The sequence below is a fragment of the Nuphar pumila genome, chromosome 3 (genome assembly GCF_984573655.1).
Source record: "Nuphar pumila chromosome 3, dmNupPumi1.hap1.1, whole genome shotgun sequence".
NCBI lineage: Eukaryota > Viridiplantae > Streptophyta > Magnoliopsida > Nymphaeales > Nymphaeaceae > Nuphar > Nuphar pumila.
Genome location: NC_143251.1, coordinates 83,241,874 through 83,258,493, shown reverse-complemented (window position 1 = coordinate 83,258,493; position 16,620 = coordinate 83,241,874). Strand labels below are relative to the sequence as shown.

The following is a 16,620-nucleotide window of genomic DNA, read 5'->3' as shown; positions in this document are numbered from 1 at the left end:
CGAGGGAGCAGGGGGGGCTCAGCCCCTCCCCTGCCGACCCAACAAGAGATCGAGAGGGGGGGGGGGTGCTCGGCCCTCCCCAGCCGACCCAAGAAGAGAGTGAGAGACATACCTGCGAAAGGAGAGGAGGAGCCGAGAGGATGAGCCAAGAGGAGGAGCTGGGGAGGCGGAGCTGGGGCGGCGATGGGAGAGCTCGAGCTCAGGGGGAGAGAGAGGAGAGAGATTAGGGCAAAATTTTTTTTTTGCCCTAATCCTCCTTTTCATCGGTTTTTTTTTTACGCCCAAATTATGGACAAAAATGACCCAGGGTCGTGTTGACCGCACCCGGTGCTGCACCCGCACGCGCACCCACATCGCGTCGCGTCGACGCGGGTGCGGCATCTGTTTTGCCGAGTCCCTGTGACATAGATTTTACCATATTAGAGCTTCGCCTTGTTGCTCTCTGCAACAGCTTCTTTGAAGTAATTTTAAGATGAAAAGATATCATACTTTGTCGGCATCATATAGACTATAAACTGGAATGTAGTTTCAGAAGAATGTGAAGATGAAAATCACACTGGATAACTGGGGCATCTCGTATGGTGAATGGAGCAATATTTATTATTATTATTATTATTATTATTATTTGGCAGCATGATTGTTGGAATCAATTTCTTCTTATACAATATTATATTTATTCAGTTGTAATAAAATTATGTAACTGTGTGCTTGTTGCTCATTCTATGAGTGATTAAGCATTTGCCTATCATATGTTCCATTGGTACATTTGACTTGTCGATATGTGATCATTAAAATAACCTTCTGCATGGTCACATGATTTCATATCAGATTGTGTTTTTTTTAAGTAGTATACTTATCATTACAAACAACCTTTCTCTTTCTGCATTCAAGGTAACCTTGTGTAATCACATAATTTCTTTGTTGGTGAACATATGATCGTTAGGGTAACCTTTCATATAATCACACGATTTGATATGATTATTACAGCCATATTTGATAGCTGTCTTTCATTAGGACTTCAACCCTAGAGGGTGTCCAGGTGGAAGCTGGCAAAATAGTTTCCTTGCTTTGGTATGATTAATCCTTAATCAAGGAGAAAAGAAGAAAAGATGATGATTTTAAGCGATAACTAGAGAGATAATTGTTGGTGTAGAATGCTGGACATGTGAGGCCTAACTAGAAGGCTCTTTGTAACATAGTTTAGGTGGATGACGTCCAGTAGATACATAAAAAATGCCCCTTTTTTCCTAATAAAATTGCATATGACAAATCTGACTGGGGAGGGAACACCTTAAAATTAAAAGGTTAGTGAGGATAATCAAGTTAGGAGTTTTGCAGTTACAGCTTTGTTATAGTTGTATTATTATGAAGTGTGTTCAAAACTCCAATTGAAACTCTTTGATGTGTGGATATGTTTTTGTTTATTATTTTGTTACTTAAAGGAATTTTCTGATTGCTTTTCTTCATTTTAACTGTACCTGCTCCTTGGCATATAGTGATTTATAAATTTGGTCATCAGTTACATATCAATGTATGACTGCTCGTTTTTGTGTATCCTTCTCCATTTTTATACAGGAGGATGAACCAGAAGTTTCTGATGAACATGATGTTGCTGCACATTATGTTGTAGAAAATTCTCTAGCTGTTGAAAGCTATTCTAAGGAAACTATTGGTAATAGTAAATCCAAGAAGAAAAAGAAACGAAGTAAAGCAATCCAGGTTTCTACAAAAAGTGAACAAGAGAAGCAAGTTGATATTCTTTTAGATGAGTTATCAATAGCTGAAACGTCTCAACAATCTGACCCCTTTAGTTTCCAGGTTGGATCTGAAAGATCCAAATCAGCAAATCTTGATGTTAAGGTTGACAGCAGGAAACACCCTACATCATCAATATTAGTCGTCGATCACAAATTTCTAAGAGCTGAAAATGAGCTAAGACGGATCTTTGGTTCTAAAGTCGTTAGCTCCTTTGAAAATAGCTATAATGCTGGTGGTTCAAGACAGGTTCATGGAGGAAGGCGTGGAAGCCATAATTTTCGGAAAACAATTCTTGTTGCACCATCTAACCATTGGCTTCGTTGGGATGGATCACTATCTATGGATCTTTTGGAAACAAAAAATGGAAAACACTTTTTTAGGTAACTTTTCATCTGATTTATGTAAAAACGAACATCTGTGTGATTTGAGAACTTGTCTTGTCTGGTTTGTCTGGATCTTCTGTGGGCTTATCCTTGCACCTGCCTTAGCACTGGCGCATATAATGTTCTGTTTGGTAGCCATGCATAGAGATGGACACACCACTTCTATGTGTTGCCAAAATGTGGTGTTGAGGATTTGCCGAAAACATCCTCTTGTGAATGGTGTTGAAATGTGGCGTTGGGGCTGCCAACACCATTCGCCAATGCAGTGTTTTGGCAACTGCAGTGCTCCCAAACAGCAGAAAGCATGAGAGCACTGGGGGAAACTGCAATGAACCTCTGATTCAAGGCTTCCAAACAGAGCCTAAAGTTTTATTGTACTTGTGCACAAATCTTTTCTTAATAGTTCCTGAAGTACACTGATAATTTTTCCACAGTGTTTAATCTGAGTTTTGTTAAGTAGAAAAAAGGTCATTAAATAGTTGTATACAAATGGAGGTAATGGTTGAAGAAGGTGCATATTCTTTCTCATTCTGTTTATTCACAAAGTTTTATTGATTTGAAAAAAGTTGTTCAGTAGTCGATGTGCAAAGTGGGGAGGAGGATTATTGAGCCAACCCAACTTTGCTATCTTATATTGAAAAAGATGCATATTGGTTCTCTTTTGGTTTGCTTGCGTGTTTTCTACTAACACCATTTTAATCTTGATATTTTGTAATAAATATTTATTAATTAAAAAATTAAAGGATATTGTTAAAGTGAATAAGTAGGTAAAGTTTTTGAATTCTTCTTGCTCCTTTTCTTTCTCTTGGCTACTGTTGGGCCTTAAGCATGCGTCTTCTAGTTTTCATGATTAAGCTTGACTGGCCATGAAACAGTCTGGTGGTTTGAATGATAAGTGTGGCTGCATGGTATTGTAATTTCCTCTGATATTCTGTAAGAAACAGGGCCAGCTTATAAGACTTGGTGCTAATGGTGAATGTCATTGATAATTTCACTGAGATAGTTGGTTGCATGAGTTAGTCTGCGACTTGCATTAGGTAGTTTATGACTTCAGAACTTGCATTCACTCCCACAAATTCATGTGAAGTGTGTTACAAAATTGTCATGTATATTTTGACTGTTTAATGTTTCATCAATCAACTGCTTCCTAAAAGTCTAAGGCAGTGGTTTTCCACATTTTTTTGTTTTTGGGAAACCCTGAGGGGTATATTTACTCTATTGTGTTCTTGAAGCACAGTAGTTGGATGGTCACTTTATTCTGTTTTAGTCATATGGGTTTTGGTATCTGTTTGAGTGACTGTATGGAACAGCCATTGCATGTTCCAATGTCAGTCTGTACAATTATTTCTTTTTCAAAGAAAAGGAGAAAAATATGAAATCTATGTAACACATTTGTATATGAATCTGTATGCCATCATATTTGACATTGTGAAAATAAACTTGCCTGAGAAAAGGATTCTGATATTTTAAGTCAGGTACTGGCTTCTGTTTTCATTTTGGTTTTACTGTGCTTGCAGGTATACACATTCATCTCTGTATGAGCATGCACAACAAATATTTGAAGCTGCAAAAGCCATGCATGATCTCAATGGCATTGCTAGTATCTTAGTTGACCACCCATATCATATTGAATCACTTTTGACCATTGCTGATGTTTTGAAGTTCTCAGGAGAACATCAGTCATCTGCTGATGCTATTGGGAAATGTTTATATGCATTGGAATGTGCATGGCATCCATTATTCAACCCTATGCAAGGTATTTGCTGCTTGAAATATAGTCATGATACAAATAAGCCCATATTTGCAGTCCTTTTCCATCACATGCAGAATCTGAATCGCCGTGGTTGTCATCGGTCCGCCCTTGAGGTTTGCAAACTGTTGCTTTCCTTGGATTCTGATGATCCAATGGGTGCACTCTTTTGTATTGATTACTTCTCCCTAAGAGCAGAGGAGTATGCATGGCTTGAAAAGTTTTCTGATGAGTACAAATCTGACAACTCTCTCTGGTTATTTCCTAACTTCTCATACTCTCTTGCAATCTGCCGTTTCTATCTTGAGCGCAACATGACTTCTAATGAAGCTAATGAGGGGCCTGAAAGGGCATCATCTGGTGATCTTATGGAGCAAGCTTTGATGCTTCATCCTTTGATACTAAAGAAATTGGTCGCTAAGGCACCTCTCAAGGATGTTGCATGGACAAAAATACTTAAGCACCCATTCTTTGCTTCAGCTCAAGAAGGAGGCCCTTCCTTGGAGCACCTAATTAATATTTACATCCAAAGAAATTATATTATATGGAGGATCCCAGATTTACAGAAGCTTTTGAAAGAGGCTGCTCTACGGGTTATTGAATCAGTGAATCAAAAAAATAGTGATGCCAAGGATTGGGCTTGTGTCAGGCAAGAGGCCTTTTCATCTGATAGAAACGAGTAAGTCAATTATAAGCTTTATCTGTGAGCAACATCTCTCTCTCTCTCTCTCACACACACACCATGAAAAACTGATAATATTGGTAGTAACGGATATATTAGTCTGCATGGTTAGAATTTACACTGCAACAAAGCACTTTTTTCAGTCTTTTGTAAGTCGAAGATTATGTTGTTTTATGGGCAGAAGATTCTACTTTATCCTTAGCATACTGTGTAGCCATTTACTATTACTGAGATGTTTCAGAAAGGCTCAACTTTGCTTTTTGAGAAGTTAATCATAAAAGTGGTTGAAGCCTGATATGTTCTAATTGTCTCACAAGGTTCATCCTTTTCAGGTTGTGAGCTTTGTGTGCTTTAGCGTAAGACATGGTTAGAAGCTATTTACATGATTGATGCAGGCAAGATACATGGCATGAATAATACTTATTCCTACATGGTTTTTTGAAACTCTGACACAAGGACATGACTATACATATATACATTGAGTGTAACATGTCTGCATGGGCGTACGTGTGTGTATGCATTGTCCCTGTGGGTACGTGTGTGTGCATTTGTAGGAGTGTCAATGCATGTGTGTGTGCACATGTGCATTGGGAAGGGGGGGGGGTTTGGGGATGTGGATGTGTGTGTGCTTGCATGCAGGTGTCTCTGTGCATGTGTGCGTGTGCATGTGTCTGCATGTATGTGCCCGTGTATCTACTCATCTACTTGTCCATCTGTATAGATATATACATATGCATGTATGATGTGGGTGTTTTTGTATATTTGAAATTCACTATGTGAACAATAGAACATGACAGTATCTTAAAAATGTGAACTCTTGAACAACAATTTTATGCCATAATAATTAATAATCATTGAATGTGAACTTTTGAACTACAATTTTATGCCACAATAATTAATAATCATTAAATGATAAATCTAAGTTGAATGAAATAAGCATAAACAACGACTTCACAGAAAAACAGGTGGAGTTAGAGACATGGTGCTGATTGTGTCTAAATTATGTGACCGTCTCCATGAAGTGTCATGGTGTGTCCAACGTCCTTGTCGATCTCTTGTTGTATTGAAGTATTCTTATCTAATCCTCTTACTGCAGTAACAGTAATATTGATGTAGAAAATCTTTGGATTCATGAGACAGTTTGCATTTTAATTTGCTATTTTCTGGCCTGCTCCAGTCACCTTCCAAAATAGACTGCATTTTACAAATATATGTTCTTGTATATATACTTCATGTGTTGTTTGTGACAGTAGGATTTCGAGTTACATAATTAAAGCTGAGTGATCTAGGTCTAGGTTCAAAACCCTCAGGTGCTATACCCCAGCTTGCATAGAAAATCAAAAAATTGAAAAGAAAAAAGAAAAAGGGTGCATACATTTCCCTAGTCATCATCTGAAGAATCTCTTCACAAGAACTTGTATCATGGGGATTCCCTTAAGGACCTGTTCCTTTCTTGTATACTATATTTTCCATCAGAATTTATTTACCAAAATCTAGTATTCTTCAAGTTAACAACCAAGGTTTATTCCTGGGTTCTTCAGTTTACCAGTCTAAACAGGCAATATGAGGATTGAGTGATTACTGATTTTCCATAATGTCGACTCCTGGAGGTACAAGATTAGTGGAGGCAAATAGAAGCCCTGCAGGATTCATATGCAAAATAGATCGTAGTTTGATGATCAGCAAATCATTTCTTTCATTGGCCTCCCAGGTCACATCACATGGGGTCATTTAATGTATTGCAGAATTGAAGTTCCGTTATTGGGGAAGCTTGTATATTCACAAGTGGGACGTGACACAACTCCCTGCACCTTTAACACCTTTATACAATTTGAGATATGTAACTGTACAATTGTTAATATACTTGACAAGTTGCCTTTCGTTGAAGCATAAGAAAAGGAGTCTTTGAAAGACACACATGGTGATCGTTATGACAATCACTTTCAATGTTATATAACCTGTGAAATCATGTTTGAGATTAGGAATATACACATTGTGACCACACAAAGGTGTGGGAGACATGAAACGGATGCTATCTTCTACTGACTGCCATGGTCAAGCCACTGTTGATGAAACATAATACATTGTGATGTTCATCTTTTCCTCCAACTTACAATTTAATGAATATGTCTGTGTTGTTGGATTCCATCAATAAACAAAAAGGTTTGCGCTGGTAAAAAATGCAAAACCTAATTGGTGCAGTGAGTATAAGCTTGCACTGAAGTGATGAGGTGGAAGAATATAATGGAGGGCCTGCAAGTTGATTATATTCCCCTATGTGGAGCAAGCACATCATATTGGTTGTAGCACGAAGCTAAATATGATTAGCACCGATGTCATTTCTCAGAACTAGCCTTGAGGGCATTTTTTATGCAGTGCCGCTGACAGCCAGCCATCTCAACATTTCTCGAGATGGAAACCACACCCGTCTCAAGAAATGCCAAGATGGGTGGCTGTGTGGGCGATGCATGATGCCGCGGCACTGCATTTTATGTGAACACACTAGCCTTTGTGTGGAAGTAGGTGGTGCTAACAAGAAAAAAATCATAGCGTAGAAAGATAAGCGTTCACGAGAAATATAGAGTATCATACATTGCATCGAGGTTCTTTTTTAGTTCTTTTGTGAGTTGGTTAGTTTTCTCTGTAGGATTAAGTGCCAAAAGATAAGGATAGTGGCCTTCTTTCCCTTCAGTATCTCCTTACGAGTACCAGCAGATGATTGAGGGACACGGATCTTCCTAACTTGAAGTGTGTTTTTTTTTTTGGTTTTGATACGCCATGGGATTCGAACCTGAGACTCATGCCACAGCTCGCTTGTGCATAAACTTCCTAATTTATGGTAGTATTTCAAACCTATCAACAGAAAAAGAAAAGTTAGTCTTTCAAAGGGGAAGACGTCACTTTCCTTTATATATCCTTTGCTGTTATGCTGTGTTATTATTCTGGAGATTGGCTTCTGAGAAAGATTATAATAGGAACCAATAATCATTGGTCTGTTGCCTTTTTCTGTAGTTGCTTTTTCTACAATATTCATCATTTTCATTCTTTTGGTCTTCCTAATTGTCATGTACTTTGATGAAAGACATGGTGGTGGACCTCCTGCTCAATTATTGGTATGCATCAAGAAGCTGTTGTGTCGAGATTTGAACTTTCATACATTGGTCGGCCGTTTTTTATTTTCTCCATGTTTTTTCATGGGACTTCTTGCCTTGTACACATTTTCAATTATCTGACCATTCAGAGCTTTTAACCGTCTTTTGGATATTAAGTGCTTTGTTCAAGCTTGGCAGGTACTCGCATCTGTTGATATCAGACTTCTCAGACTCCGTCCCAACGATTCCACCAGATGATTTGCGGCAGTTTATGGTAGACCCACATGCCTTGCATGCTGGCAACAATGGTGAACATGTTCATGCTGCTGATGGTGGAATGGCTCCTCAAGAAATCTTGAACCGTAACCCAGTAATGATTTTCTTGGAATCAATGCTTCCGTGGGTTAACTACAACGCTGTTGGGGATGCTCCCCCTAATGAACACAACCAAGAAGGGGATTAGGTGGTGTTGCAAATCTGCATGTCTCGATGAAGATAGTGGTAATGCTTTATGGTTTTCTCATTGTATGGTCATGAAACTAAAACCTTTCTATATACAGTATTTGCATTTAAACATAGTGGACCCTTGCAGATTGAGAGTTATGGTGCATGGACTCCTGAGATAAGGGGGGAAGTGAGACAACACGACATATGCATCTGGGTGGAAGATGAGAACCTCCATGCTTGTGCCAACCACTACATTGAAAGGCGTGGACTATCATTTTCGTTAGCACAGAGATTACAGGACTATTGTGTTTGCCCCAGTTCAATGAAATGTACATCCAAAATGTCCGTCTTTGAAAACCGTGTTGTATTAATTAATTGAAATGGAAATAAAAGCATGCTTTTCATTTTTATTGCTGTAAAAAATCAAAGTTTAAATAATCCTTTCTTAGTTACGCTGCATTTGCTAAGCCCTTTCTTTGACAGAATTACCCCTAAGAATAACAACAAATACAATATGATCCAGAGTCCACAGCGTGATCATTGGAGCGAAAATGTTTTTTTTTTCTCTTCTTTTCGGGATAGTCCAAGAGAACCACAATATAGCAGGTCGTGATCCGGGTTTCCAAAGGGTAGGATTCATTAAGGGGATTCTGTCCTGGATATCAACCGATCCAACTCTCCAAGGGATCCGAAATATTAACCGTTTGCATCCTGAGCCTGTGAATTCTCACCTTCAGTTACCAGTGATTTGCCTTTGTTTACCATCATTGCTTTCCTTGTAGATTTTATAAGACTATCGTTTAGGAAAATATTATAAGTCTCCTAATCTATGCCAACACCCTAGCGTGTATCGAAGCAAGTTTATGGCGTGTAATGAGTCTGAATAATGCATACTTTTGTATAATTTAACAGGATGTAAAATCTACTTCCGTAAAAATGATTGTCAGTAGCCTCCCAAACAAATAGTTTTGGGATTGATTTCGGCCGTCCATTTTGTATGATCTATATCTCATCATCATCTAGAGCAACAATGGTCCTGAAAAAACTTGTGGGACCCATCAACACATCTATGCTGTTTTGGTGACCGTTCATCCTATGGATGAATGGTGTAGAGGCAGCTCTGACGGATTACAACAGCCCCGACCTGATATGCACTTAAAATACAAGGGTATTTTTTTTAGGAAAATGATTGTACTGTACAACAAATATAATGTGTTTTTCCAAATGCCTTAAAATTTCTAAATTTCGTTCGTAGTCCAAAGCCGAAAATAGAAAAAAATTTAGAACCTTTTTGTCATTCACACAAGTGTACTTCATGAGGTTGGTGCAATATATATATCATTCCACCCATCTGCTAAGGCAAAACCTCGATTAAATGTATATTGGCACTTATTTTTTTGTGATCTTCAAGAAGCACAAAAAAATTATGTTATTTATATGGTCATTTCTGTTAATCATAAAATCACAAATATCTCAGTAAAATCACATATTTTATACCAAAGTCATGGGAAACCATGTGAACCTCCTTTCTCCTTTCTTTAACCGTCACTTTTTTTCTTCATATAACTTAAGTGCATGTTCACACCTAGTTTTTGTGGTCTTCACGAAGCGCGTTGATACAATCCAAATTATGAAGGACCCATTACCCCAACCAGTCAAAGCACATCCCAATGTGGAATACCTCAACCCACATCCATTGGCCCAAATAAATTTAAGAATGGCTTACTCAAATCTAGATCCATATGCATTACTCCAAGAAACTTGAATGGATCCAATTGATGTTGCTCCAACTCCAAGCTTCAAGCAAGCCACCTCAACTAAGTAGGACCCAAGCCAAGTGTTAATATCAGCCATGCAAGTCACATCATCATAGGTGCCATGTTAGACCAACAAGACTCGCTCCAAGGGCACTACCTCATTTCAAGATTGAAGGCATCAATGAGAAACAGATCCTCCGTATGGCTTTATTCAATGCATGGTTGGCAAACTCGGTGAGTCATCTCGTGACTAACCCGAATTATCTCAGATCAGGACATAATTGAGTTAAAATATTAGTATGATTCGGTTAGGACCAAACTCGACTGAGTCGGTTACCATGTGAATGAAACGTCTTGACTCTTAACTAAAAGCATTAAACATATTTTGCTACAAAATTAAAATGTTAACTGAAAACATTAAAAGCTTTTTAATTTTTCAAAGCTAGATTTGAAAATAAATATATATAGAGAGAACTAGGTGGATGAGAACTAGAGGCTAATTTGAAAATTCAAATATTTTCTTAAGCATTAAATGATTCCAATTTTTCAAAGCATTAAACATGTTTTGGTAAGTTGAATTTGGTGTTGGTACTCGTGGGTGACAATTTATTAACGTGCTGGTGTCGATTTTGAAAACAATAATTTTAAAACAAAGAATTGTGCACCAAATGATAATTTTAAAACTAGTTCTTACACTCGTTGTAGAGTAACAAGCCAGATCATCTCCTCAAGGAACGAAACTAAGCCAACACAATTCACAAGGAACTTACATTATTAATATCTCGAAAAAGAAAATAAATTACACAATTCCGAATTACAATGCTAATATAAAATAAAAAAATAATATAAAAAGTAACTATTCTAAACTAAGCCCGGGACTCGAACACAATCCAAGGAGCTTTTGAAAAATATACGTCTGCCTCAGTCTACCCTCCTCTTTATTCTGACGCAAATCTAGAAGACCTGTAGAATAAATAAAAAAACTACACTATCCTATTCTAAATGGTTAACACAATGAATAATTAATGAATAAAAGCGCTAATTAAAATCTAACTAATTCAATTAAATCAAATAACTGGAATAAGCAATAACAAATGCAATTAGTCTAATTATTCTAACTATGAAACAAACTATAATTATCACTAAAGAAGAATTATCGATTATTCTAAACTAAATTATTCTATCGGCTAAGAAAATAAATTAATACACTAACTATCGAAACTAACTGAAAGTAAATAAATGATTAATAACTAATGAAAGCAATTAACAATTAATCAAGAACCTAACTAACTGACTTAATCTAATCAAGAAAGCAATTAACAAAATATAATCTAATCTAAGTAACAAATCTGGAATTAAATAATAACTAACCTACATCAAGCACTAAATCAAAAAATCAATAAATCGATAACTAATTTAGTTACACATTAAAACTAAAACTAATCTAATCTAAATGCAAGACTTAATTTAAAACTACTCTAAAACTCACGTAAATTACTTCTAAGTCTAAACTAATGAATTAAACTATAATTATCTATAGCAACTTATAATTGACCTAAGAAAGAAAAATAAATAAATAATCACCATGATATTTAAAAGGAAACTGATATTATCAAACAAAAGAAATTCGGTTACTTTTATCTAATCTAATTATTCCAAATAAACTAACTAAACTAATTTACTTTCTGATGTATTTAAACAAATTTAATACTAATCTAATTAATTTGAAAACAAAATTTAATGTGAGATAAAATTACTAACTAAAAAGAATAATTAACTATTATCTAAATTTGGCTGGAATAAAATAAAGTAAATATGCGACATTAATCAACATTTAACACAACTAACATCTAACTAAATACTAAAATTAATTTCAGGAATTAAAATAGCAAATAACTAATCAATAAAAAATAGAAAATTAATTAATCTATGCGGCTGAGACAAAAACTAATCTAATTATTCTACTGATTAATTATTCTATGAACAATTACTAATTAACATTAATAAAAACTAATAATATGCTGAAACAGAATTAAAGAACATGATTTAACAGTAAATAAACTATCCTAATTAACGAAAATAACAAAAATAATTTAATCTAACTATTCAGCTAGAATAAAAGAATAACTAAATATTATATCGATTAACTTTTTAAGAAAATAATAATGCATAACGATAAATAAAGAATTAACGACTGATTAAATTGCTAGAAAGTAAATAAAGCATAAATTATAGGAATTAAAATAATCTATTTAATGAAAATAATAAAGGAAAAACTAGATCTAATGACTTTATATTATAAAGAAATAAAACGATTTCAAAAACCTTAATTGGCTAACATTAAATTTTTTAATTAATTAAATCTAACCTAATTACCGAAAATAAAACTAATTTATATTAAACTAATCTGATCTAGACCTAAACTAAATTGGAACTAATGTAATAATAAAAAAATCATAACTACATGCAACGATTTTGATGAAAAAAAAGAACAATATGCATGAAAATCAAGAAAATCAATAAAACTATATTAATGCCTAATTCTATTTTATGGAAAAATGTGAATATAAAACATGAAAAGAACCTAATCATATCTAAAATTAAACTAAAACTAACACAATAACAAAAATACAGAAAATAAACTAATAAACTAATGGATACAAACAGGGTTTACAAATCCAACTCTAGCTGATGGCATGTTCGGTTAGGTTTTCAACCCGGATGACTCAAGAGTCGACAAAAACATCACCAAGAAAACGACCAGACCCTAGAATCTGATTCTACACAACAAATAACATAAAATATCAAAGACACAAACCTAAACTCAAAGGAAAAATAACCAAGACTTGATTTCTTTTAAAAAATATATAAAAATAAAAACCAAAAAGTAGAGAGGGGGAGGAAGGCGCACCTCAAGGGTTGCTCGATGGGTTTGGGGGAAGAAAAAAGCGAACATTTGCTTCGGATATCATGCCACACACGTCTTTTTATTGCTAGGATATGTTATTTACTGTAGCACATTGGAAACCAAATCATCGAAGGGGGAGCATCGATGGAGGAAGCAAAGAGATTGGTTGGTTGCAGGGAGAGAATTTCTCGACCACCGAACGTGATGGTAGATGGTGGTTCACACCAAATCCGAAGTTGAAGCTTCTAACCATGGGTACCTGCAGAAAATATGCAAACCAAACAACAACAACAAAAAATGATGGAAAACAACATATAAAGGAGAAGAAAAATAGCATAAAGAGGAGAGGCTGCAAAATAGAGGGAAAAAGGAGGAAGAAGAATAGGGGAACAGAGAGATGGAAAGGGGTGTGAAACCCTAGGTGAAAGACATATGGCCCTATGATGGATGTCCCTATTTAAAAAACATTTTATAAAAAATTATAAAACAAGCCTTAAATAAAATTATTTCCAAAAGACCACCTGTGATTTTCTAAAATTGCTAAAAACACCTCTGCGCCAATTCAAGAGGACTTTTTGGATATTTTCTAATTTGGATCTTTGGATCTAGGTTTAAATGACGTGTGGATCAGATATGAATTCTCTTATGCACTATTTTGGATTGAATCTAGATCCAATTCGCATCGGTACAAATCTGATTTCCGAGAAAGAGCTCTAATTTTCTCATTTTAACTCGGATTCTGATAAAATTCAAACTAAAGCTTCTTCGTACCTAAAACATCATAAAAATAGGTACTTAAGCTATAAAAGCATATATAATTGCATTAATTTATGATAATATGATATTCATTTTATGCATTATCAAATACCCCCATGCTTATTTGTTTGCAAGTCCCTGAGCAAACTGAACCTAAACTACTATGCTAAGAAACTAAAAATAAACAATGCATAAATTTAAAACAAATAATATGCAAATTCTAACTCACTTTTATAGAAATCATGGTTGCATTTGGCATATGCAATAAGCCATTTAAACCCCTGGGTTACCCCAATGGACGAGTAAGGTCTCATGAGGATTTGCAGTGATGCTACCCACAAACATCTCTATCATGCATATGTAAAAAAAATTCAAAAAATATTAGGCAATTAAGAGATTAGTTTAAACAAATATTTCATGCAATTACATTCTCATGACATATTTAGTGTTTAGCATGCCTCCACAGTAGAAAAACTTTTCTTTCACTTTTCTAAAATTTATAATTATCCGTGCTTTTTTTTCAGAAAATTAAGTACAATCATGCTATTACCCATTTATCATCACTTGTATGTATTCTGCATAGTTTTTCATAATTATTTCTAACAAATGATTTTTTTATTAAGCTCTTATTATTATTATTTCAATTTTCCACTTTTTTTTGTTGAGTATTATTTTAATTTTTAGGTTTTTGTGACCCGTGTAACGAGCTTTGGGTCAGTGACTCCCAGACCAGATGACCTTAGGGCACCAGATAAAGGGTATTCTTCAGACTTAATTGCTCGAGTCACTAGACCTTAGATTTTCATAGTTACGTATAGTCATCTTCTTGTCATGTGCAATGTTTACATCTCTTAGGCTCTCTACTAAGTCCATGTAACTGACTTTTACGTCGGTGGCTTCCAAGCCAGATGGCTTTAAGGCATCAGGTATAAACACTCTTCAGGCTCTATTTGCTCGAACCAAATAGGCCACATATGTCGACTGGATAAGGAAGTGATCTCCTTAATTATCTTTTTCAACCTAGGAAGCAAACACTTCAGCTCGTGTCTTAACCTAGCTACTAGGAAAGAACCAAGACATCAAACAAACTAAATGTATACTCTTTTCCTTTTAAGCTCTTATTTCTTTATATTTTTTACTTAGTTTTTCAAAACAAGACTATGCATATTCATACTTGTCATTCAAAACAAACCCTAACATTCATACACAATCTTTTCTTTAAAATCCACTTAAATAATTACTCCATTTAGATTAGTTTTAGATTTTTTTTTACATGTAGCTTAAAAATCTCTAAAATGTTAGATCATGTAAAAACATTCATAAATGCTTAAAACTTGTTTTTCAAGAGCCTAATTTTATGAGTTTTTTTTACTTAAAATAGATACATGGATAGAGAAAAAAATTGGGTGTGCATCTCATACCCTCCCCCATACCTAAATGACATTGTCCCTAGTGGCATACAATAATGCAAACATGCATATACTCATGCACGCCTAAGAACATAAAAGAAATATAGGAGGAAGGAAAGATACAACTTGTTTAAATGCAGAGCCTCTTGAGCTGATTGTCGCCTTGTTCTCACACCACCACCATGCACATACGAATGCATGATTTTTTGCTGGTCTGGCACGTGATACACTCTTGTGAAGGTCCCTGTCCTGTAACCTGTAACTCATAACACTAAAGCATAGAATTAACACATATATGCATGACAACCTAATCAAAAGTAAACAAAAGAATAAAAGAAGATAACAATATAATTCTACTCTTACTCTATACATATGGTACAATATTTCTGCTCAAATCCTATTTCTATGTGAGATCCACGACCTCGCACTCGCCTGCCTGTGAGCCATCTGAAAGGTAGGGCTTGAGTCTTTGCCCATTGATTTTGAAAATGCCTCTAGTGCGAGGACGTACAAGGTTACGACACCATATGAGAACACTTCTTGCACCACATAAGGTCCATCCTGCCTTAATCTAAGCTTTTTTGGAAAGTGTTGAAGATGAGAGTTAAAAAGCCATACTTTTTGTCCAGGCTCGAACTCTTTTCTGATAATATGCTTATCATGAAATGCTTTGGTTCGAGCTTTATAAATATTCACACTCTCATATGCATCATTTTATAGCTCTTTGAGCTCACTAAGCTGTAACCGTCATTCTTTGCCAGCCTGCGTCATATCAAAGTTAAACTTTTTAATCGCCTAGTAGGCCCTATGTACCAACTCGACAGAGAGATGGCATGCTTTCTCAAAAAGTAAATGATACGATGGCATACCAATAGGGGTCTTAAAAGTAGTTCGATAGGCCTACAATGCATCATCAAGGCACTGGGACTAATCCTTTCGGTCTGGCCAAACTGTTTTCTCAAGAATCTTCTTAATCTTCTTATTTGAGACCTCCATCTGTCCACTGGCCTGAGGATGATAAGGAGTGGTGAACTTATGATGTATAGAATACCTTCTAAAAAGATAGGCAAACTGTGCATTCCTAAAGTGCTTGCCACCATCACTAATCATAGCTCGTGGCACACCAAACCGACTAAAGATATTGTGCTTAATGAACTCAAGCACTACTTTGTAGTCATTGGTCTTGGTTGCCACTACATCGACCCACTTGAAAACATAATCGACCACCACAAGAATATAAACATTTTCGAATGATGGCAGGAACGGGCCCATAAAAGCAATACCCCAAACATCAAATATCTCAACTACAAGTATGGAGAGCAAGGACATCATATCACTCCTGCACATGTTCTTTGAGTGTTGTCATCGAATACAATGCCTACAAAAATCGTGGGCATCCTTATGGAGGGTAGGCCAATAAAATCCAGACTGCAGAACCTTGACTGTAGTTTTCTAACTACTAAAATGTCCTCCACAAGCCAGAGTATGACAAAAAATTGGGATGGATTCATATTCTCCTTTGAGACACACCTCCTAATTACTTGGTTTGCACATGATTTGAACAATTTGGGTTCATTCCAGTAATAGTGCTTAACCTGTGATAAGAATCAAATCTCTCCCATACTTACCCCAATGCGCAGGTAACTGTCTAGTCACCAGATAGTTCATGATGTCAACA

The 16,620-nt window shown here is 35.7% G+C and overlaps 1 protein-coding gene across 1 annotated transcript in view; it reads left to right on the top strand.

Moving 5' to 3' along the window:
* Positions 1-8,381, top strand: part of LOC149843099 (transcription factor-like protein) — a 58,585-nt gene extending 50,204 nt beyond the window's left edge. Inside the window, exons 2-5 of the mRNA XM_089999599.1 lie at positions 1,576-2,138; positions 3,659-4,570; positions 7,864-8,166; positions 8,258-8,381. Coding sequence (XP_089855725.1) covers positions 1,576-2,138; positions 3,659-4,570; positions 7,864-8,128 — 1,740 coding nt within the window. The 3' untranslated portion in view covers positions 8,129-8,166; positions 8,258-8,381. The remainder of the gene's footprint in view (positions 1-1,575; positions 2,139-3,658; positions 4,571-7,863; positions 8,167-8,257) is intronic.
* Positions 8,382-16,620: the final 8,239 nt, after the last annotated feature.